The sequence below is a fragment of the Anomaloglossus baeobatrachus genome, chromosome 8, assembly GCF_048569485.1.
Source record: "Anomaloglossus baeobatrachus isolate aAnoBae1 chromosome 8, aAnoBae1.hap1, whole genome shotgun sequence".
NCBI classification, from domain to species: Eukaryota; Metazoa; Chordata; class Amphibia; order Anura; family Aromobatidae; genus Anomaloglossus; species Anomaloglossus baeobatrachus.
The window spans coordinates 231,459,344-231,484,545 of NC_134360.1; the positions used below are offsets into that span (position 1 = coordinate 231,459,344).

At 40.5% G+C, this 25,202-nt stretch overlaps 1 protein-coding gene and 1 long non-coding RNA gene across 3 annotated transcripts in view; one reads left to right on the forward strand and one right to left on the reverse strand.

The window, feature by feature from the left end:
- The window catches only part of LOC142248915 (uncharacterized), a 198,391-nt gene that overhangs the window by 129,191 nt on the left and 43,998 nt on the right, over positions 1 to 25,202 (forward strand). The gene's annotated exons all lie outside the window — the stretch shown is intronic.
- PDE4B (phosphodiesterase 4B) lies at positions 1,959 to 23,530 on the reverse strand. 2 transcript variants are annotated; one of them, XM_075320338.1, is made up of 10 exons: positions 23,249 to 23,530; positions 10,864 to 10,957; positions 7,653 to 7,831; positions 6,944 to 7,042; positions 6,690 to 6,854; positions 6,310 to 6,409; positions 5,316 to 5,470; positions 5,100 to 5,222; positions 4,519 to 4,701; positions 1,959 to 3,987 (listed from the first exon to the last, which is right to left on the reverse strand). In XM_075320338.1, the coding sequence occupies exons 1-10, from the start codon at positions 23,474 to 23,476 to the stop codon at positions 3,628 to 3,630; spliced, it is 1,686 nt and encodes a 561-aa protein (XP_075176453.1). In that variant the 5' UTR covers positions 23,477 to 23,530; the 3' UTR covers positions 1,959 to 3,627. The 2 variants fall into 2 exon arrangements, with proteins under 2 accessions (XP_075176453.1, XP_075176454.1); XM_075320339.1 differs by lacking the exon at positions 23,249 to 23,530 and adding an exon at positions 11,644 to 12,148.

Sequence of the window (25,202 nt, forward strand, 5' to 3'; positions counted from 1 at the left end):
GAATGCCTCAAAAACTCTCCACCTTACCTCTGATCTGTCACCAACATGATGCTACTACACTCACAACATGGCTCATATGATGTTTTTTGGCACAATGCAGGTAAATATACAGTGGAACCTTGGTTAAAGAGAACAATCCGTTCTGGGAGTGTGCTTGTAAACCAAGTTACTCGTCTAGCAAAACAAGATTTCCCATAGGAAATAATAGAAGCTCAGACAATTCGTTCCACAACTTCTGCCATTCCACAGACACACACACGCACACACACATATTATGCTCACCTTACCTTCCGTTCCCTCGCCGGCATCTTGGTTCTTGTAGTCCGTAGGTATGTGTATCCAGTAACCATTGCGACGATTCAAGAGCTTCCGCTGTAAGCATCAACGTCATACGCAGGAGCCGCTTGCCTTTGATTGGCCAGCGCGCTGACGTCAAAGGCATGAGCCGCTTGCATCTGATTGGTCAGCGCGCTGCCTTTGAGACGCGCTGACAGCGGAAGTTCCTCCATCGTTGCGATGGTTACCCAATACACATATTGTACCTGTGAACTACAAGAACCAGGAGGCCGGCGAGGGAACGGAAGGTAAGGTGAGCATAATATGTGTGTGTGTTTGTGCAGACTGCAAGAGCGGGTCAGAGAGCGGTGAAAGTACGGAATCGGAAGTGTGTGCTGTGAGTATTTGCTCGTACAGCAAAGATTACTCGTAATTTAAACTGAGTTACAAATTTACAGCAAGCTTTGCTCGTATAGCGAAATACTCGTAAACCGAGGTTCCACTGTATAGAGAATAAATATACATGCTGCATATAGGACTGAGATGACAGTCAATCACGTTGGGCCAAATTAGGGAATCTTTTAACCTAATATTCAGAAAAAGAGGTTAGGAACTTGTGCATTAATGGCAACCATTATTTATAAAAAAAAAAACCACAGAAGTGGAGTTGAACTTATTATGGGTCCAGTTGTATCCAGATCACATCTTTGTGCCCCAGAGGATCTGCTCTTTTTTTAACAAGTTTATCCTTAGGTGTAGATAGGTTGAATCTGTTATATTTAAACACACTGCAGGGGATTATAGAAACGCTGAAAAAAACGCAGAAACAATTGTCCTGCTGCTTCTTTTTCAGCAACAAAATCTGCAAGGAAATAAGAAGCAGTATGTGCATAGTAAAGGCTGCTTTACACACAGCAACATCGCTAGCGTTGTCGCTGCCGATCGCACCCGCCCCCATCGTTTATGCATCAAATCGCTGCCCGTGGCGCACAATATCGTTAGTCCCCGTCACACGTTCTTACCTGCCTAGCGACGTCGCTGTGGCCGGCGAACTGCCTCTTTTCTCAGGGGGCGGTTCGTGTGGCATCACAGCGACGTTACACGGCAGGCGGCCAATAGAAGTGGAGGGGCGGAGAGCAGCCAAAGGAAAGACACGCCCACCTCGTTGCTGGAGGACGCAGGTATGGTGTTGTTCGTCGTTCCTGTGGTGTCACACGTAGTGATGTGTGCTGCCTCATGAACGACGAACAACCTGCGTCCTTATTGAGCAACGATATTTTGAAAATGAACGACGTGTCAACGATCAACGATTAGGTGAGTATTTTTGATCGTTAACATTCGCTCGTAGGTGTAACCCGCAACGACGTCGCTAACGAGGCCGGATGTGCGTGACCCCAACGACATCTCGTTAGCGATGTTGTTGCGTGTAAATGGGCCTTAAGTCAGGATCCTCAGACTTTGCTGGGATGCTTTTTCATTGCTTTTATTGATTAAAATAAGCAAGGAAAAAACGCATAAAAAACCACCATATGAACACATAGTCTAAAGGTTTCCACCAAGTTGTAAAAAAGAAAAAATTCCATGTCAAAGGTGTCCATAGCCTTTAATCCAGGTAGTTCCCTCCTTCGACCAGACATCCTAATGTCAGCCCACTACGAATAATTGACAATGCAGCCGTCAGATTCTCATGCTTCTGATTTATTCACTTAATGTAAAAAATCTTAAGAATGCATCTTAGCACAATATACAATACTTGAACATACCTTGTGTGAAACTTTTCAAAATAAAATCCACACCTGGAACAATGCAGTGTCAACAGACATACAGACCCATTGTTCATGCACAAGTCAGTGCGCCTATCCCAAACACGGGATAGCCACTTATTAGACCAAAACTTCAAAACATTATACAAGCCGAGACAAGAGATATATTTTCTCAGGATGCGTGACATTTTTTTTCTTTATTTTTATTAAAAAAAAAAAATCTGCACATCAAAATAATTAGTTATATATTATTAACAAATACATAAGGACCACAAATTTCTGAGTATTACAAGTTTTTGAAGAAAATATGGGATAAAAATAGAAGTCTGTTTGGTACCAAGGAGCGAATTCACTCAGTTAATCATTCTAAAATTCAATGTTCTCTTTCGGATTGGTCTACCATGACACTAGCCATGGGTTCAGTATGTCTTTTGGGAGTCACTGTTCAGGCTGGCTATCTAATTAAAAAAAAAATTACAAGAAAAATGTAACTCTCATCTAGAGTTTTCTACACAATCAACACCACCAGTGACAGGCAATGTCAATTCATATAAATTAATAACTTACAAAACGGTACATTATTTACATAATAGATAATAAATACACTGTTATAAACAGTAAAGTACGTGTTAGGCAGTGCAATAAAAAGATGGTGTCGCCAATGAAGGTGGGGAGGAAGTATGGAGAAATTAAAAAGTGGGATCATGCAGAAGTTGGTCTCAAACACACATCACATTACACACTGCCTTCTGATACATAGACCTCAATTGTAGTGGATGCACATGAAGAAAAAACAAAACAAGAAAAACGGCTACCTCTTATTATATTGTGCAGAATTGGTCGATTCTATTAGAACCCGACATTAAAAAAATCTCAACACAGAACAAGCAAATATGAAATGACTTCAGGTGTATGGAAGGAATGACACTGACAAGAGAGACAACCTCTCTGTGCGATTAAGAATAAATGCAATAAGAGTTCACATATATTGCCCACAATAAAAGGAAGACTGCTTCTTTCAGGAAAGAGAATTTAAATATACACATTATTCTTTGTTCTGCTTACACTCAATATTGTGTAATTAATAGGCATTTCAGAGACAATGGAAGTTTTACAAAAAAGGCACACACGTCCTCAGACAGCTGGACAGGGTTTTTCAACAAAGACCTACCAATTTATAACTTCTAGTATCTATCAGTTTTTGTTTTTTGTTGTTTTTTTTTCATTAATTTCACGGTATAAAAAAAAACAAACAAAATTCTCTCAGTTTTGTGTCATTTGTTGTCTACAAACAGTTTGACTTTTTTTTTTTTTTTTCCAAGCCGTTATCAGAACACAACAATATGGGTTGTTTTCTTTCTCTCTTACACCTCGGAAACGATCCTGAATGATTATTACGTCCATCATCTGTTAAGTTTCCTGAGCAATCTTTCACTTCAGCATCCTTAACCACAGCTCCACTGACGAGCAACAGGAAAGATCTTTTAGCCAGGCTAAATCAAGGCCTAAGATCGAGATTACATGCTTGTCAAAACAAGACAGCTTTGCACGTGCTCTCCCCTTTCTGAGTTCTCTACCCAGACACGACCTATGTGTCCAGAGGTGATGTATCGTCTGTCAGTATCTCCGTGTCACCTTCTGGAGAGTCAATTCCCGGATCCACAATATGGAGTGTCTTGGTGCTGCTATAATAACTAATACAGTCCCCCTCTTTATCGTGACCTTCTGAATCTTCTTCTTCAAGGGTAAGTTCAAAATGGAACTTTTCAGACACTCCAGGGCAATCCTTATCGTGCTCATCCAAAAGAGGAGAAGGACTTTGAGGTATCATGCTTTGGTACCAGTTCCTATTATCCTCCAATGTATCCAAAATATCCTGAGCATCCGGCTGCACCAAATCTGCCCACGTTTCCCACAATGGATGAACAATGTAGTCAATAAACCCAACCTAGAAGAAAGAAAGGCAAAATTTAGTCTTCATTATTTTAAATCTGTCACAGACAGCACTGAGAAACTGTAGTAGCTCTAATACTATGTAAGTGCCCTGCGACAGCAGCTTATATCTCAGCTTCCTGGACACTAATAAATAATTTTATACTGGCCGCACTGTTTGCCAATAGAATAGACTCTAGAATAGACTGGGCATACGGGCTGATTAGCATGATTGTTGGGAGCTTTCTCAGAGTACACGCCAGACATGTGCAAAAAAACAAGGTGTGAACTGAACCTTAAATTAATGCAAGATTAGATTACACATTTATAGTTATTTTTATATCATGCTTAACCCTTATCTGCAGAGAAGTTCCTGTCATAATCACTTGGACATTTTATTTCTGCCATCAAAACAATAACATGTTTGTGAGCTCAAGGACCATCAAATGTTTATCTGGGCACATGGACATAACAGGATGGATTCCATACTGGGACTCCTTTTCTCTTCTTAACCATTGGTACTTCATAATACAACATCAGACCATACCTGTGATTTCTCCACAGAAGCTGTGTGCTTGTCACACATGGGGCTGATCTCCATTCCTCGCTCTCGCTCTTTGTCTCCTTGCTGGAAGAACTCCTCCATTATCCTGTCTGTCCATTGCCGGTACAGTTCCAGAGATTTTGTGGGATTGCTTAGATCAGCACAATGCACCATATTCCTGAGAACCTGAAATAAGAATTAAACAAACCGTGAGCTTAGTGTGTGGATTAACTGCCTCATGCTCTGCATAGGAAATGTCTCTTCTAGACAAGCAGCAACTATTTCCTGACGTCTAGTCATGCCTTTGTCATTTTTTGCTGCTGCCAGTAAAAAAATATTCCATCTCTTATCACACTATTCTAGAAACAAGAGACCTTTGGGAGTATACCTGAATCTACCAGGCACTAACTCGTACTCTTGTGAATGGTCTATTGTCTGATAATTCCATTGGTGTGATTTATTAAATCCTTTGCTAATTTCTGATCCCCCAAGTGATCCTAAGCTCTGTGGTGCCAGAGCAGCGGGCATTAACGGTGGCAGAGATGGAGCTAGAGGGCTCCTGGAATTAAACTGTTGCTAATTACCTGTATGCGATCAGTGTAGTTATCAAGCAGGAGAACGCCGGAGCTGGTCACTTTCTTGGTTTCCACCATTGTCTTCAGGTCAGCCAGAAGGCTCATGTGCTTGGACATGTCTGTTGCAAGCACCTATGGAGACATACAGGACGTATATTGAGAAATGTTCCGGGAGATCGGCTCCTTTTATAGCAACTGATAATTAAACTTGCTCCCAATTCTTACCATGTCTATCACCATTTTCCTGAGGGACTGCCTCTGCTTCTTGGAAAGATTCTGAAAGATGTCACAATGTTCTTCTTGTAAGAGTTTAAAGCCCACTGCCAGATGGTGATTCTCTAATACAGACTCGTCGTTGTACATCAGTGCAAGTTCTGAATCTGGGAGAAAAGTAGACCGTGTAAAAATCTTTATGCCATTCATATAGACAGGTAAAGACTGCAAAATAAAGCTTGCTATACACAATAGATAGTTGTCTGCCAGATAATGGTTAAGCTAAGACCTATTTTCCTGACTCCCACAGACCTATGTACGCTCAACATGGGAAAACGTGCATGTGTTCACTATAAGGAGAGGGAAATAAAATGTTACAAGACATCTCTTGCCTTGTATTATCTTCCTTGGGAAGAAAAGGAGTGGGCATGTCTAAATCCAACATGCTTAACCATTCTTTTTCTGTTGTAAGAATGGAGTCAGGACACCCCCATAGACTACCTTTTTGTCTGAAATAGAACGCAGGAGTATAATTATCTGGACACAAAATGCTCTCCGCGTTGTCTACAATGCTGGGAATCACAAGTGTATACGGTCTCCTCCTCTCTGAAGTGTCGATTAGGGAGTGACAACAAATATAGTTACCATTATACTTTCTACTTGGTTGTCAGACAGCAATTTTAAAATATTGCTGCATACCTGGGAGTGATAGGTGGCAACCCTTGTAATGGTGGCCTTACTGATAGTCACCAGTTTTACATTAACTGAGAAACAAGTGGATACAATTTTTAACAACTTAAGAGGACACCAGAGATGCTCTGCACTATTTTATGTGAGCTTGATCTTGAGTAGCCAAAAGAGTTGAAATCAAACAATAAGAAATGAGCTCTGACTTAGATATTGAACACATGCAAATTTTAAGTAAGATTCAAGCTCCCATATGCAATACAAAGTAAAAAAATCCTTTGCATCAGTAAAACAAAAGGAATAAAAAAGCTTAGCTTACTTGTATTGATAAGAAACTGATTGGAGACTCCAGGGTGGTCTACATCATGAATTGCAGCTGCAAATATTGCGGCAAGAATTTCCAAGTCGGTAAAGACAGCCTGTAAGAAAATATAAAATTATTGAAAGATTCAGATAATGTTCAGTATCTATGTGTATCCTGTCCAGAGAACTTCTTGATTATTCCCATACCTACTCTTCCCACTAGGGGATGCTGTGACACCAATGCAGTGCAAGAAAGTGAATGAGGACAGGACAGCTATTTGAAGGTGTCCTCTGGGTTAGTACTTTATTAGCTTAAATTTGGGCTCACAGACAATTTTACTTCTATCCGAATGATGCAAGTTCCCATCATACCTGTGTATTTCAACTAGTACTTACATCTAGAGCAGGAGTAGATAGCAGCACATGGGTGGACTGTGTAACATCAGCTGCGTGAAGGCTGTTGTGATAGGCGACGTCTGAGTGATAGTGATCTTCCAATGTCATTGTGTAGGTGATCAGTGTATCCGTCGGTATCTTAAATGTCTTCAGTAGATCCCTTTCCTGTAAAAAAGAATAATAGCACACATTAGAAACCAGGGACATAAAGGAGATGCAAGGAATAAGATACACGAGGATGATATGGTACCTACCTGGAATATAGCGTACATGATGCAGGTCAAGGGTCGATTGCAAGAAAACCCTGCCACCTTAAAAATGTTTAATCCCCATTTATTGAGGTCTTCCAATTCCTGAGAATAAAAAAAATCAATATTAACTAAGGAAAAAATGCTAATAAAATGGATTGATGTGATGTGGCAATGCACTAGAATGCAAGAAAAGTCTCTATAGTAAGGTATATAATCTCAGTTTATGAATGCGTAGTAACTCCTAACCCGTACATATGGAGGAAAAACGGCTATGGTACTGGGTCCCCATAAGATGCCATACTCATTAGATGACTATTCACATCTGCTGGATAGGTATGGCGGTTTCTTGATATCCCCCAACAGCAGATGTTGGAGAAAAGAAGGATCAGGCATATTACATGCATGGTCCTTATATTTTCAGGAGTGATGTAGGCTGCCACCAGCTATGTCTGGCACTTGCCTGTCTTGCTACCCTCCCTCCATTGAGAACACTGCATGGTCATATATAGGTAAATTGGGGGGGGGGGCCCGCTGTGGAGATAGACTATGAGCCCCAGTGATTGCTGGTATGTTTGATACAGGGGGGTACATTAGATACATTAAGTAATTGAACACTGATCACTTAAGGTATTATCTGAATCACTGATTATAGTGGCCTAAATGAAGGAAAGTCAAATTCCCCATGGGCTGCTATCATCGGGTGTAGCCACACCTTAGACAGCAGATCTTCATGCTCCGTCTTGACACCAAATCTGGACATGCTCGTGTTGTTCAGGCTTGAGCTGTGCATTAACTTCTTAACACCACTGATTTGTGTCATCAGCTGGTGTCGCTTCTTTTTCTCTCGGTCTTTCTGTGTCGGGGACGGGATCTCCACGTCATTTTGTTTGTCTGCAATAAAAAAAAAATCAAAAATTACATTTTAGTTAAAAAAATGGATTAATGTGTAAAAATCAATAAATAAAAAAAGGAGACAAATACAGACTTTATCATAGCTATTTCTAGGAAGTCTGGGTAATTTGGAGCCATTTTATCTCCCATAGAGAAGTCACACAGCTTCTCTAGACTCCTGAATGACCGATCTGTTTAGTTTCAAACTAATACAGTAGCCGCTGGTTGCAGTGAGTTACATTGCAAGACACTTTGGTTATCACTTTGCTTCTTCGCAATCAGATATAACTACAAAATAACTAAACAGATCTGAATGTCTAAAGGCCGTTTTACACGCTACGACATCACTAAAGCGATGTCGTTGGAGTCACTGATTTTGTGACGCACATCCGGCCGCATTAGCGATGTTGTTGCGTGTGACACCTATTAGCGATTTTGAATCGTTGCAAAAAAATTGCTAATCAGTGACATCCCCCCTAATCTCAATTATCGTTGCTTCTGCAGTTACGATGTTGTTTGTCGTTCCTGCGGCAGCACACATCGCTACGTGTGACACCGCAGGAACGAGGAAACTCACCTTACCTGCGTCCCGCCAGCAATGAGGAAGGAAGGAGGTGGGCGGGATGTTCGTCCTGCTCATCTCCGCCCCTCCGCTTTGATTGGGCGGCCACTTAGTGACGTCGCCGTGACACTGAACGAACCGCCTCCTTAGAAAGGAGGCGGTTCGCCGGTCACAGCGACGTCACTATGCAGGTAAGTATGTGTGACGGGTCCGCGTGATTTTGTGCGCCACGGGCAGCGATATGCCCGTGACGCACAAACGATGGGGGCGGGTATGCACGCTAGCGATCTCGCTAGCAAGATCGCAGCGTGTAAAGCGGCCTTTAGTTGCGGCCCAGAAGGAAACACTATCATTAATCACTTGCAATTGCAATGCACATGATTATTACATCATTTAGATTCATGAAGGGGATCCCTTGCACAAAAATAATGCTATAATAGCACTACTATATAATTATCCGAGATGATGTGCACAGAGGGTCATAACAACAGAGCCCATGGACCCTGCGGTTGGTGGACAGACGGTTGAGAGGTGTGATAAAGTAGGTTATCACATTCCTCTTCGCCTGCACGTGGCCATCTTGAATGGGCCCCAGATATGCGCTTGCTTTTTAATTAAAGCCTCTGCACAATAGAGAATAATTGAGCTGATCTGCAGCTGTGTCTGGAGCGCTGCAGTAAAGAAAGCAGCTATTATTCACTTGCGCCATCACTTTGACAGTAATAGGTGTTTCCCTCTGGGCCGCAGCTTAGACGGGGAGAATTGATGAGCAGTTCCTGCGTGGAATCTCCTGGAGAGCGTGTGAAATCTCCGGTCATATCCAGAAGGCATCCCAAGAAAAGTGCATCATGGAAATATTGATGAATCCCAGTGGTTTATATGTAGTATGATGTCACCTTCTACATCTCAAATGACATCTCATGCCCTTAGAATCCGCAAGATAAGGGATTCCCCACTTGTCATTCTTATTCAGATCCTTCCCTGTAAAGCCCTATGCCACCCCCGCTGGAATTAAGAAAATCCAATCACACAAGCAGTTTTCTGTATAGGTTTTTGAGCTAAAGCCAGAAATGGATTTAAAAGCAAAAGGAATATATAGGTAGAACATATATATCTCCTTCCTCCTGGATCCACTTCTGACTTTGGCACCAAAATTTACATTAAATACTGCATGTGTGATTTCAGTCTTTCTGGCCATACATATCAAATACTGTAGGTAATGGGCAGCTGACTACTGCAGAACTCCTATTCTACCAATGTATGTACTGTATATTCACAAAGTAAAGCAGCACTAATCTAAAATCCAAATAGAACATGGATACAACAAATCAGGTCCCCAGACCCCTGGCCCCAAAATATAAAAAGAAAAACAGGCAGCACTTCCATATTGCTGATCATTTATTCCATGCTACAAGAAATTTAGGCTCCGAGCAAGAAATGCACATTATTGACACCAAAATGTCTTAAACTTTTGGCATGGAATAAATTGTGACCTTTTTCACCGTGTCTTTATGGAAGTGATGCCTATTATTGTTTTTTGTTTTTTTTTTTTAATCTTGCTATACAATATTATATAATGCCTAAATCTATTAATTATATATCTTAAATCTTTATAGCAAATAGCTAATAACTATGTTGTACCTAAATGTATCTAATCTATAATATCTTTAAAAAACAGTTTCTGTAAATAAATATTTACAACCTTTTTCAGTTTTCTGAATGACAGATCTGCCTTGTTACGTAGTGATTAGGGATGATCGAATACCTCAAATATTCGGCTTTGCGAATATCCGACGAATAGGTCGCCGCTATCCGAATATTCAATGCGCAATGTAAGTCTATGGGAAGCCCGAATAGTTCCGAATAGTTATTATTCGGGTTTCCCATAGATTTACATTGCGCATCGAATATTCGTGAATAGTTGAATAGCGGCGACCTATTTGGCAAATATTCGCGAAGCCGAATATTTGAGGTATTCGATCATCCCTAGTAGTGATCCATTAGAAGATTTGTCATTCAGGACTGTAGGCCAGAAGGCTTACTCTGTGGAGGCCAAATTGGCTGCCAGCTATGGTCCAGTGTATATAATATATATTGATTCATTCTATGTATTGTCAGGAAGGAGAATCATTGGCCCTCTCCAAATTGAAGCACAATCTGCATACAAGTCATTGTTATTTTTTTTTTGAGTTTGAAAGATCTTAATTCATCACAAGGAGTGTAGTGTAGTGAGATATCTGCTGAGATCTGATTCATATGTGAACTTAAGCGCAATATCCACGATGTCTCTTCAGGCTGCACGACGTGTCTCCTTTACAGTATATTTAACAAATCCGAGGGAGTTCCTGTGGAATTCCACTGGAATAAAGAGATTCACCTGCCTGCAGCGATTTCATAATGGTCATTTAACAAGAGCTGTGTCAACCTGGCAAAGGATTGTGGGTATGCAGTAAATCAAAGGCGCCCTTACCCAGGAATGTGCTGGAGATATACTCAGACACCTGGTTGCCTGAACGGCTCATTTCGGAGAGGTGGGTGAGCTCCCGATTCAACATCCTCTTGAACTGTTAGAACAAAGAAAATGTAAGATTTAGTCACATATACAAACACAAGATTATTTGTGCTTATTCATTAAAAAGGTCACATACACGCCATGATCCTCAACCCTAGATCTCTACAAAAATAATTAGCAATATAAAAATCTCCGGATCCCATGTCCAGGTCCAAAACTGTAGACTGAGAATATCACAAGTCATAAAACATTAAAGTTCTATGTGATTGATGAGCGTGATCATCTTCGCTCATAGCAGATACAGGACCATCACGTGACATCGCCTCTGCTTTACAGTGTAAAGCGCAAATATTGCTGCCCTAATCACATTTCAACAATGCACAAACTCGGGAATATCACTTCATAGAGAAAGCATACCAAATGCAAAAACTCGTGAAAAATCATCATTTAAGGCAAATCTTGTAATAAAGAACGCTCCAACTGCATGATGAGAAATGGACGACCAGGCAAAACCATGCATGGAGCATTCCAAAAATATACAGTTCAGCTTAGTATGCCCAAATGAAACATTGTATGTTGTAATAAAATAGTAAATAAGGTAATATATAACACAGAATATAGTGCATTATATAGTGCAATACAAAACAATAAAAATATGCGAATAAAGGAAACACACACATGCACACATAATATGCCCATATGAATTCATGGTGGTCTCCATATTCCAAAGATACCCACCTTGATGTAGCCCCAAGACACAGAAAGCAAGTAATTTGCTTCAGGCATTTTGGAATCGTCCCCAGATTTAAAAGCAGATCCCTTGCAAAGAATTCAGATCTCATACAGAGGAATTCCAAAGCGATCAGTAGATCCCAGGAAATCAGTTTTCGTGGCAAGCAGAGAAATAATGATCAACCGCTGGGACATGGCTCCCGGATCCCAAATGTCTTTAGCTCAGGGAGGAGAGAGCTCCTTAATTCCATGGTAGCCGAGCACAAACTATGGGCAGGGATAGCACAAAGGATGCAGATGGCAGAGTGCAGGCGGCCGTCCGAATGTCAGCACTCTGTGCCCATGAGCCGTCCGGGTTTTAGTGGGGATTCTGTATCACATTAGTTGTGCTCAGCTGAGCAATGCAGTGAAGTAATAATTATTCGATGGAGAGGGGGCTGTCAGTCTTGGTGCACCATCGCTCTGAACGGAGAGAGATTAAGATGGTGGAAGTCCCTGCATAATTGAATAGAGCATCACCACCCCTGTAGGTGGCACATCTCAGCCTGGGTATTTAACCCTTCACTGTTGGGAAATCACTGCAATTTATTTTGAGGCTTAGCAAATGCCAAAATGTAGCAAAAAGTGTCTGATTCTACCGCTGCATTCACAGAGCATCCTTCTAGTCAGCAAAATATGTAGCAATATTAAAGTACATGCAATTTCTATAGGATTTATAGAGGGGTTTTTATACCTCTCACCTCATGATAGTAACGCAATCTAATTATTACAATGATGCAATTAAAGGAAGAGGAACAGATTCAAATTTTGGGATAATATTGGGATCTATTGTTTTTGCCTGTGTTAAATAATTCAGTTTCGGCTGGTTGAGGATGACATCACCCCCGCTACATATCCCCCCTCCCTCCCTCCCAATCTGCTCTATTCGTGGGAAACCTAGAGATGCAGTGTGCAAATCCCTGCAAACCCAGGAGCCGCTTCCAATCCAGCCAATTTAAGGAATATTCTGTTGTCATGGCAACTGCATCACATGAGCCTCCGTACTGTACTGCTCCTGTTTAGATGAAATCATTCATTAAATATGGTGTTCCTGCAATCATTCTCACTGTGGGATTCCACGGCATCCCCTTCCATATTAACCCTTTATCTGGCCCCCAATGGATGGAGGTCTCCACCTCTGTCACCGTGCATCCATTCTTTACATTAAGCAAAGATCGCTGGACCGCAGTGCCCTAAATTCCTGCCTCAAATAGCTGACCCAGTTTTCTAGATTGCAAGAAATTTAAAAGATGGTGAATTCTTGCTGTGTTTTGCAAAGGTCACTCGCAATGCTTGGATTAGGGAATTTGCACTGGACGGTATGGTGCAACTTATAGCCTTGTTGCAGAATTTTCCCATGTTAGTTCAGTATGTCACCATGGCTGTAAATTAACACTATTGATCACATACAATTGTGGGCAGTGACTACATGCCTAACCTTCTGTTTTGGGCCTGGCACTTATTGGGTCAAGTCATAAATAATACCCATTGGTATTACATATATCTGCCACTGATGAGCCAATTGAGCCACTGATCTATCAAACTCAGCACACACCTTGCTGCCCATGATAAACAAAGATCCTGTGCTTACTACATGAAAACAATGGCGAATACCCCATGCTCATTCCAGATGCAGCTCAGGGACTTTATAAAGTGGATGTGAGCCCGACTTCTTTCCCCTCTCTGCACAGTGACCTCCGTACAGAGCAGGCCCACAACACTGTCCCCCAGAAGTCCTGTCCCCATCATCAGAATTACAATGAAATGCATCACCTACATATAGATGACATAGGATTCACCATTCACAATAGGTGATGTCACCCCTCACCTTTCCCCTCCCTGCACAATGGACCTCTGCATAGATGTGAAGACCGTGTCCACCACAAGCTCCCCATAAATGACACTGAACAGTTTATCCAATGGGCCATGTGGCCGCTGTAAAGCAAATCTCTAAATATAGATAAATGAGGCTCAGACAAGATAGCCGCTCTTATCATCATGTACAGAAAATAGATTAAAAAAAAACAAAAAAACTATAATCAGAAAATCATAACATCTGAGAAAACTATTCATTTCAAAACCTGGTCCCCTTTAATGAGAGTTTTGAAGGGGTTCATATGGCACAGAGGGTACTCTAATTTAAAGTCACTCAACCTCTAAACTTAATTGTGCAGTGGAAGGAGATATATATATATATATATATATATATATCTAATATATATATATATATATATATATATATATATATATATATATATATATATACACATATATATATAATATATATATATATATATATATATATATACATACATATATATATATATATATATATATATATATATATATATATATATATATATACTGTATATATAATATATTGTTCTCTGTTGTCAGCCGTTTCATAATGTGATGTGACTCAAACTTGTGGAGTCCAGATTCTATCTCCAGATGTTGATTACAGTCAAGATGCTGCTACGATATTAGCTGCAGACTTTCGATTTAATATTCCTTTAAGAATCGACAGGGGTGTGATTTTATCCTTTTATAATAGGATATCCCCTTGAATACAGGGCGCATCACGTTTTCATGTTCACCCGTGTGAGTATAAATTTCCCATTCACCTAGCTACAGTTTCTCTTGCTGCCATTTGCTGGAGATCCCTAAAGGGGGAGGTCGCATGGTGTTTTCTGCACAGATCACTGAACAATTCTCTGTGAATATCCTTTTCATGAATTGTTGGATAACCGAGACTGACAGAAATGGCACAAAAAAACAACTAATCCATAAACTGGAAGATGCTCAGTTTCTTGACAGTCTGGACTGAGATTCTGGTGTTCGTCGGGCTTTGATTTTTGGGTCTTGTCTAAAATGTCACGTTCTCAGCAGTGACTAACGCGCTTCATTGACATTCATCAGATGTAACATGCGCCTGACCTAAATGGGGTTTCCCCGGCTGAAGTTTTATGTTCAACTTCTAATCAAACCACAACCTTTAAGATGACTTAAGAGGAAGGTTCACACATGGAGATGACATAATACACTTCACTTAGCCTTCTTATTTCTGTCTGGGGTCTATCTGATGGCGGTAACGTAAGAGTCATTTAATAACCTCAATGGGCAGTCTACAGAGACGGGGAATTTCTACATGGAGGGGGGTGTAATTGTATACAATTTCCCATTAAAATCAGAAATTAGTGAATTACTTAAAGGGGATACCAGAATCAAAATATGGTTGAGTTCTAGTAAAAACAATGCCACGCAGGTCTGCAGGTTGCGTGTGGCATTGTAGTTCAGTTTAAGTGTGGTCTAATGATATATTCAAAAAGCTTTCAGAAAAAGGTAAGACCTCAGATTCCCGAAAAAGTTAGCTCCACTGAAGTTTAATGAAAATCAACAATCCTGATAAGTTAGTTGTTGCTCAATGTGTTGAGTAGGTGGCATGAAGGGGGCAAATGATAGGCATGGAGGGGGAGAAAACATGAGAAGGTGTGGTCTTCAACCCAAAATTTACCATAACCTGCTTGGCATATTGAGAGACTGATGTAAGTGTCCAAAAGTTGTCTATTCCAGAATAACCCTTTACAAGGTTGTGTTCAGCCATTTCTTAGTTATATCTTCTTCTGAGATATAATATATATATATATATATATATATATATTTGGAGCATGCCGGCTGCTATAGCCAGCCATCATATTTTACTGTTTACTTCGGCACAGGATTTACGACTCTAGTGGTAAAGAGTTTATTTCCAATAATAATGGAGCTGCTATTTCATTAATCCCTTGATACAGTGTTCTAGGGTCACCAAATATAAAATCCACCCTGCAGATCTGATAAAGATGTGCGTCTTTTACAAATTCCACGTATTTTGTGCATTAATTCCAACCTACGCAGTGGTCTAAAGAAAGATAAACATACGTGAGGCTTCCCTTTGATCTATCATCTCATAGAGCTGTGTGGCAGGCCCCGGCCTCCGTGCACACACTACACATAATCACAGACAGGCCTGGCAGGAAGTGGTTTACAGACTTTTCTCGTTTTATGGTTCATGTGGGTTTCTGATGACGTTAATCGTTTTGCAAAACTCTTGCAGAATAAAGCAGGACTGTGTGCGACTGGGGACACGAAGCATGTGCAGCCCCCCGGCGCGGCTCAGGATGTACAGAGCAACTAAACAAATGATACAAAGCCTGGACTCCTGCACATATCCCTCTGCTGTGTGGTGTCACAGGCTGTGAGAGTCTCAGCTTTCCCACACTGAGTGACAACCATCTTGAGAGGTCATTTAGTTTTTTCAGGATCCCTGCACAGCTGTTCACTGCTGTCTATGGAGCTCAGTACAAAGTTAAAGCAAAAGTACATGCAGAGAGTTTAAGGGATATGCTTCCATTTATACTGACCGGCTGTACGTGCATTTTCCTGCATGGTGCATGCACTTATCTATGGATAAAAAATATTTTTCAGCCATTACTTAGTTTACTTATATCCTAAAACTCATCTGTTACATCTGCGCCAGGACAGCAGGTAGGTAACCTATGCACTCAAGGCCCATTTTTTTTTTTCAGAAAAGAATTAGGGAGGTCAAACATTCCCTCCTATGGCTGAAGAAAGTTGTAAAAAAAAAAAACAGAGTCTGGGGGTTGTAGTTCTACAGTCCTCTACTAGATGGGGACGTGATCTTGCTTGTAGGATAAAGAAAACAAAGTATTTTTTGTTACGGGCCGCAGGATGAACCAATGTTTCTTAAAAGCTTTGTTATCTTAAAGGCAAATCATATAGCATGAATTGTAATAGAAAGACTAAACAACCTGGCAGCAGGCAGAGGAAGTGACACGTATTAGTGGGCAAACTATCTACCCTGGCAGTCTAACAAAACAAATGATACCGGCACGCTGTGCAGAGAGGCACATAGGCTCTTGGCCCAGAGCCCAAAAATAGCGTTAGAAGTGACTGACAGAGGCAGTAGATGGATGTCCACAATGCCTCGTACGTGTCCTTCCACCATGCTGGGGAAAAGTAATCTACGCCTTTGCCCATTTTAATGACAGAAATGCCCTTCCTATTGTCTCATTGAATTTCCTTTGTTTCATTGTTTTGCCTTGAGATACACGTACTCCAAGGAGGATTCTTGGGCAGCTACAGAGTATTAATTCTTGTTCTGTTGTTTGTACCAATGTCACATCTTGTCTTTTTCATCAATTTCCTCTTTCCTAGAATTTATTGTCTGGCTACTGTGGATCTACGGGAACAGGCAGCTAATTAGTTGCTCTGTTTTACAGATCTGAGAAGACTAGAATATATTTGGTGTTGAACCTGTGGTGGAGCTGTGGGGTTGGCAGGTCATGGAATTATAGAAAACATTTGGTTGATGCTGCTTATAGTGATATGCATGGTGTTCTTCAATGCTGGTCTGCTCCAGCTAAGTACCACCACAATGTCATAAGTCATGATCCAGCACAAACCTCAGATTGAGCGTGTAAATCAAAGTTGCTTTCATCCTCTTCTGGGAAAGGAACTTCAACAGACCAGGAAATGTTTTCAGGGAAAATAGGTATCCCAAAAAAAATTAACTTTCCTCTGTAACAAACAAAACTGTTTCTCGTTTGCCACCTATTGAAGTTACTCCGTCTGTGCCACTGTGAAACTTGGACTATCCAGGCTTGGCTTTTCTGATTATATTTTTTCATTTAAAAAATAAGCAATGGAGATCCGGTCTAGTAGCTCATGATCTGCCATCGTCATAGGTTATTGAGTAGGTAACTAGTGGTCGAAACATTTTGACAAGAAACAGAGCAAATTTCACTTGAGAATGAAGAGGGTTGAATGGCTGGTAGACAACTCTTGTGCCGCTTATCCCAGGGAAAATAATCTAACCAACTGCTCAAGGGGCTGAGGATGCTTGGACTGTAGTAAGGCAGGTAAACATGTAGGCCCCAAGCAGTCTGCTAAAGGGATGATGAACAGATCCAGTAATGTGTTAAACTTATGTTGTAAGTGCTCCAGGCCGGACCTCTGATGAGTTCCTTATTCTTATTTCTTCTGCATGTTAAGAGGTTAAACAGGAAGTAATTTACGCAGTTTCAGCTGTCTATTGTGTCCTCTGTATTAATGCAGCTTCCTTCCCGCTACCTTCCCAGACAAAGGCATCTCAAACTGTGGTCAGATTTTGCTATTGAAGGCACTGGATGTATGTTTGAGAGTGGAGGCCGAATTTGAGGAGTGAGGCCCCTAAATAAAGCTCCTATAATTTATATTTGTTCTATATAAGGTCCAGACAAGTTGTATGTTTTCTTGCCAATAGCCATAACCCCTCTAGCCCTGTATACCATCCCGGCAGTGTAATTTTAATTATGTGCTATGTGACTCAGTGCAAAAACAAAATTCTGAAATAAAAGGGACAAACATGTTGAGTAAACCCTCCTGGCAAACACATTTTCCAAATTCCTTCACTAGTTAATTAACTGCAGCAAATCAGGAAAAAGTGACCGAACAAAAAAAGTATTTATCCTGCAAGTAACATTTCCAAACCTCCGGTGCGGCTCCCTGGAAGTAAAAATCCGGATGGCAGTTGCCAAGCTGTCATGTTACATGCTGACTTATGTTTTATAACCCTTCTGAGTCGGGAGGGGACAATGGCTGCATTCAGGGATGGAGGTGTCACTGGCCTGGACCGTTCATCAGACAACCTGAAGGTAAAGCACAGCTAGTAACCCACATCTCAACATCACACAGATTCCCTATGGTCCCTGACTGCAGGATGAAGTCAAAAAGTGTACTGTCCCTTCCAATGTAGCAGAGCTCAGTTTGTAATTTTTTAATTTTTCATAACTCACAGTGATATGATAGAAAAACTTGCTATATTTTTATTGTGTTGTTAGAACCCAACAGAGAATGACTTTAGCTCTGCTACACCGAAATTAGGAAACTTTATTTTTTTTTTTTTTCTGTAATTGCATATGGCAGCCACAGTACTTATTTTTGCAATAACCAATGTGACCCATAACATTTGGGTGAAACAGGAACACATCGTTGTTTTACCAGTACTTAATAATATTTTGCTTTGCATGAATTGTAGACCATTCCCGCAGTAATCAAGCGAAGACTTTTTTTCCGCACTCGAGGTCAAATCCAAGTTCCAGACGGTGAAATTGGAACAATATTCCTATCCCCACCTCCGACGTTACACTGGCTTCCTAAACAATAAATACCCACTGGGTGTTTTCTTTCCACACAGAACAAGGTTTTGCATGAAATCTAATGTCTCGAAATGTCTTGAATCAATTTGGCTAATCCCCTGCAGTCTGGAGAGAGCCGAGGCTTTTGTTGTTGTAATCATAGTCTCTTCTACCTAAGTCAGGAAGGAGACAGGAAACTGGAGTCACACTTAACAGCTGTGTCTTGCCCACTCTCCTGCTGCCATGACGTAGTTTGGCCGGGGTAACGCCGGGCCAGGAACTCAGGGAGCGAGGTGTCAGGAAGGTGGGTCACATTTTAGAGTGTTATTGGAGAAAGGGGGGTCCTGCTCATTCTTTCTACTCATTCCCAATCTCTTCCTCTTATTCTTTCACGAAACATCCTGTTTTCAAAACAAGTGTCTATGAGCATTCAATGCATAGAATTACCAGGGGGCTGCATAGTATTACCAGGGATCTAACTAGTATTATTATTGGGATACATATTATTACCAGGAGTTACATAGTATTATCATCGGGCTACATAGTATTATCATTGGGCAACAGTTTATCAGGGGGCTACTTGGTAACATCACAAAGCTGCATTGTATTATCAGTGGATACATTGCATATACATAGGATTATAAAGGGGCCACATAGTAGATACAGTATATAGTAATATTAAGGGGCTATGTAGTGCATATATAGTATTATCAGACTACATGTGGGATGTATGCTTTCTGTGATGAAGATTCCTCTGTATTCTTTAACTTTTTTAGCTGCTTGGACACTTCCTTATGGAACCACAATTAGGGCTTATCCTTGGAGTAGGGCTTATATTTTAAGCATACTCAAAAAAGCCCCAAAAATCCTACCAGGGATTAAATTAGGGGTTGGTCTTATATTCAGGGAAACAGGAGAGTATATTCATATTGTTGTTAGGTGGTTACATAGTATTATATGGGGCTACTTAGCACATGACATTTATCCTAGGTCTATCACTTTTAAAGGGCAAGTGCATCCCAATTTATCTTTGAATGATAGGGCTTTAGGAGCTGGGACCCTTGCACTTCATAGTGGTAATTAGATCACGCTGCAGTTTTGCGGCAACTTATTAAAAATACAATACATTTCTTGCTGGGTTTCATTATTTGGGGCTTATTTTTTGTATTAGTAAATAAGTGCACTGAAAACCAGCTCCACTATAATCTGCGACTGGGATATTATATTCCCAGCAACTGAATGGAAAACAGTAGATCTATAAATCTGGTCAGCGGTATTATAGTCAGTGATGGAAACTGAGATTGTTTAGTAAATGTATGTCAATCCTATAACTGTTATTCAATCTATGTCATTGCCGTGTCGTAAAGCAAAACCAGATCTGCAGCTTTGTAACCAAAAACTTCAATTAGTAAAAGACCAATGATAAAGATTCAACACCATCATGAAGTAGGTGGTCAGTTTGTAGTAATAATAATCCCAATTACACATTTGTGTTCTAACTGGTATGGTGATGGCAGTGATAATATTATTATAAAATAATATTATATGCATTTAATTCAGTTCTGACACGTCTGTAAAATTCAGCCCTTACAAATTTGTGAAATTTAGTAATATTATCGTACAATCAAAGCACAAAGAAAAATGTAAAATCCAGCTCTGATACATTCTTAAACGGTCTCTCTAATACACCAATAAATGTATTCTCTGATCCATCTGTAATACGAAGATCCAATATGTAATTTGAAAACATGGCTGTACTTTAAAATTGCAGTTCTACAACTCCTATAAAATCAATGTTTATTGTACATGTATAAGGTCTATAGCTTGTAAAAACTTAACAAACTGGCTTTGATCTTCAGCGTCTTGTGTTATTTTTTTGTACAATCTTCAACCAAAAGTGGTCAGAGGCAGTCACTGCAATGTGCTGAAATCTCTGTAATACCCTCCTAATCGGTAATCAGAGGTGGTGCGAGTGCAGATAGCTGAAGCTGTTTGTCAAGGACTGGTGGAGACAAATTATTACATTTAAGATACGACAAATGCACAAAGTAATAGTCCAAAGAGACAAGAAAAGCACAAAGTAATGTGCAGTCCAGAGAGAATAGAAATGTACAAAGATATATCAAATATCCAAAGACACAAAAATTGCACAAAGTAACTGTCAGTCCAAAGACACAAGAAATGAACAGACACAAGAAATGCGCAAAGTAACGGTCAGTCCAAAGACACAAGAAATGCACAAAGTAACGGTCAGTCCAAAGACACAAGAAATGCACAAAGTAACGGTCAGTCTAAAGACACAAGAAATGCACACAGTAACGGTCAGTCCAAAGACACAAGAAATGCACACAGTAACGGTCAGTCCAAAGACACAAGAAATGCACAAAGTAACGGTCAGTCCAAAGACACAAGAAATGCACAAAGTAACGGTCAGTCCAAAGACACAAGAAATGCACAAAGTAACGGTCAGTCCAAAGACACAAGAAATGCACAAAGTAACGGTCAGTCCAAAGACACAAGAAATGCACACAGAAACGGTCAGTCCAAAGACACAATAAATGAACAGACACAAGAAATGCACACAGAAACGGTCAGTCCAAAGACACAAGAAATGAACAGACACAAGAAATGCACACAGAAACGGTCAGTCCAAAGACACAAGAAATGCACAAAGTAACGGTCAGTCTAAAGACACAAGAAATGCACAAAGTAAGGGTCAGTCCAAAGACACAAGAAATGCACAAAGTAACGGTCAGTCCAAAGACACAAGAAATGCACAAAGTAACGGTCAGTCTAAAGACAAGAAATGCACACAGTAACGGTCAGTCCAAAGACACAAGAAATGCACACAGTAACGGTCAGTCCAAAGACACAAGAAATGCACAAAGTAATGGTCAGTCCAAAAACACAAGAAATGCACAAAGTAATGTGCAGTCCAAACACACAAGAAATGCACAAGGTAATGGTCAGTCCAAAAACTCAAGAAATGCACATGCACAAAGTAATGGTCAGTTCAAAAACACAAGAAATGCACAAAACTAACAGTCCAAAGAGACAAGAAATGTACAAAGTAACGGTCAGTCCAAAGATATGATAACTGCACAATATAACACTCAGTACAAAGATATGACAAATGTACAATAAAGCTCAGTCAAGCAATTGTTAGGTCTAAATATCATATATGTACATATTATATATACATTAATATGTATGTGGATAACTAGCCTGTTGTTGTCATCAATACCAGTGTCCAAACCAAAGACCTTCAAGTAAAGACAACACAAAGTACCTCACCTACTGTACTCAGATAACATCATAGACAACTGATAAAACCCTCTGAATATACCCCACACATCTGATAGCCTGACTGGAGTTAATAAAGTGTTATAGATGCAACAATCTGTCAATTCTCTATTAATCATACAAAAAGGGACCTATAATATATCTGCTTGATTTAAAGTTATACACTCAATTAATGCTAAGCCAGATATTGCTCCAAAGCACAAACTTCTCTCTGCTTCTTTCACCATATCAGCACTTCTTTATACACCATTGTTACGGATTAGGTTCTAGGTAACTATAACTTCCACCGTGTTACATATTAAGGATCATTAACTTTCCACAATTGTACAACTGGTGCCGGACTTTATTTCCCAGTGTGCTTGATTCAGGTATTCTGCGATTTGTCATTGCACTGTATATAGATATACCATGTTTTCATCTCCCAATGACAGACATTACAAAATCTGAAAATTCATAAAGAATATACATGTAAAAACCTGTGTATTGTCTAGCATGGCATGCTGTTACCACAACTGGAATACCCTTTACTAGCCAATGGCATAACAGTGGAAGATTTATACCAATCCACATCATGTATGTGGTGGTCGCCAACCTGTGGCTTTTTACCTGTGTTTATCGGGCATGCAGATATTTGTAGTTTTACAACAGCTGGAGAGCCACATAGGGACATTACCAGAATATTATTGAATGGACACTTATTTGAAATATTGGGGAGAACTTATGAAACCATTTGCTACAGGTTTCTTGCAGATACAAAGTTGTACATTTACCTGTACCAGTTTTGGGAAAAATATGGGCTACTTTTTAAAATTATTCTGCTCTCCTCCGATTTTTCATTGATCACAGTGGCATAGTTATTAGATGGTGGCTCAAAGATAGTTCAAGATGCGCCAAATTTACTATCTTGGCGCTTACTCCAATGGTCTGCGAGAGACCCCAGTATTAGTGAACTCCCTGCAATGTATGTTACATAGTTTTCTTTCGCCAATAAGTAGTCTTCCATGTGCTTAGATATTCCTTTGGATATTTTTCGGACAGAGTAAATACACACATAGGACATCGCTGGTGGTCCATGGCAGACACTCACTCACCTTATTTGATGCCATCTCGCTGACTGATCTGTATGTCTGAATTGTTTCCAGCTGATCCAAGCACCAGTCCAACTCGTCCAGAGTGTCCATGGCAAGTTTCTGGTAGGACTCCTCTGTAAACAAACACATGGACATATATTCAGGCTCCAGGCTCTGCATGGTGGCTTCAGGTCCACCACCGCAGCTGAGACACACTGTACTGTAAGCTGAGCAATGCTCCTTCATCATGGGCAGCAGCAACAGCCTGTCCTGTCCTCTCTACTGTTCAGCACTAGTCTGAGCTCCGCACAAGCATTGCCTGTTTTCTATCAAGCCCTGTGCTGATGTCAGATGAGTGCAAACTTCCTGCATGGGGTGGGAGGATCATCAGCCTGAACACTGGCTGTATACTTCTCCAACCCTGCCATTCCTCAGAAGCTGCTCTCCACTTCTTATAAGCATTAATCACCATGCTCATACAGTTGAGCAACACAAAGCTTTCCAAAGTTTCTGTTTATTATAGATGCATCCGCTGTAATCAACGTATATATCATCCTGCAATATGCTCCATATATAATCACCTCATATTGGGGGAAGACTGTGACTTCATGCAGGTACATTATACAGCAGGATGACACTAACTTCACATATGTAGGCTCAGTAACGGCAAAGTGTGGAGAATAATGCAAAATGGCAAAATAAACATCTGCTTTTCAGAGGATCTCCTATTTTAACATCATAACATTATAAGTCTTATATTTTGCACTGATAAAATGTTTTCATTTTCATAAATTTTGTTAAATTAAAAGTTTTTTTTTTTTTTCCAATACAGAGCTGCAAATCCCCCGCATGGACACAGAGGTAAACAATAAAATTCTAGCTACCTGCAGTTACCAATAGGGGGAGCTCACTCATCAAGGTCAATGGATAAGCAATATGCAGTCAGCTCCCCCTAGTGGTGTCCACAGGTTGAAAGAATTTAATTCCTAGAGGATTAAGAGGCTACATATCAGAGATAAGGAGCCCTGGCAGCTATTAAGAAATATTATGAAATCATCACTGAATGTGAGATAAAAAAAAACCACAGACACGTATTAGTATATTAGATATAGAGATTCCTATAAAGTCAATTTAAGTTAAATGTGGGATTCTTGACCTGTTTAACAGTGTTTTCACTATGAAATATGTATTTTTATATACAATCCTCAACAATGAAATTGCAACAACAATAAGGGAAAGTCATGGAATCATGAAAATTACTGAATGGAAACATTACTGTTCTGCAAATAATGAACAATGTTGAAACAAAATGTTGGAAATGCCTCAAAAGATGCAATATTTAATATGAGCCACATGCAGAAATCCTGGCACAGCCTCAGCTGCTATCACTGAGGTTATTAAACAGGTTGTCCACTACTTAAACATTGAAGGCCTATCCTTTGGATAGGTCATGAGGTGTGATAGGCCGGGGTCCAACACCTGGCATCCCCGCCGATCAGCTTTTCTCAGTGTCAGTGGCAGCAGGTGACCGAAAATGCTCGGTCCTGGAGCTACTTCGTATTCTGATAGTGGTCACGGTCAGGTATTGCACATCCGCCTACTATTCAGATTAATGGGAGGTGGATGTGCAGTATCCAGAGATAGCTGCTATCAGTAGACGGGGCAGCCCCAGAACTGAGCATTTCCTGCCACCCGCTGCCACTGCCAGCACCGATAATGGCTTATCGGTGGGGGTGGTGGGTGACTGACCTCGGCTGTTCAGACATTGATAACCTATCTTAAGGATAGGCCATCAATATTTAAGTAGTGGACAATCTCAATAATGGTCATCTTAAGAAGGTTCTGCCACGCTTAATGTACTTGGGCAAATCATCAATATCTGCTGCTGGCAACTGTGTAATCACTGACCAATGACGGCCCGATGTGCTTGATGGAGACAAATCCGGAGACACTGCAGCCATGGGAGCACGTTTAG

Coding starts and splice junctions, on each gene's coding strand:
- PDE4B (XM_075320338.1), bottom strand. CDS start 23,476: ATGATGAAGGAGCATTGCTCAGCTTACAGTACAGTGTGTCTCAGCTGC. Junction 7,832..10,863: donor TATCTCCAGCACATTCCTGG/GTAAGGGCGCCT, acceptor TTTTTATTGCAG/ACAAACAAAATGACGTGGAG. Junction 6,855..6,943: donor TCATGTACGCTATATTCCAG/GTAGGTACCATA, acceptor TCTTTTTTACAG/GAAAGGGATCTACTGAAGAC.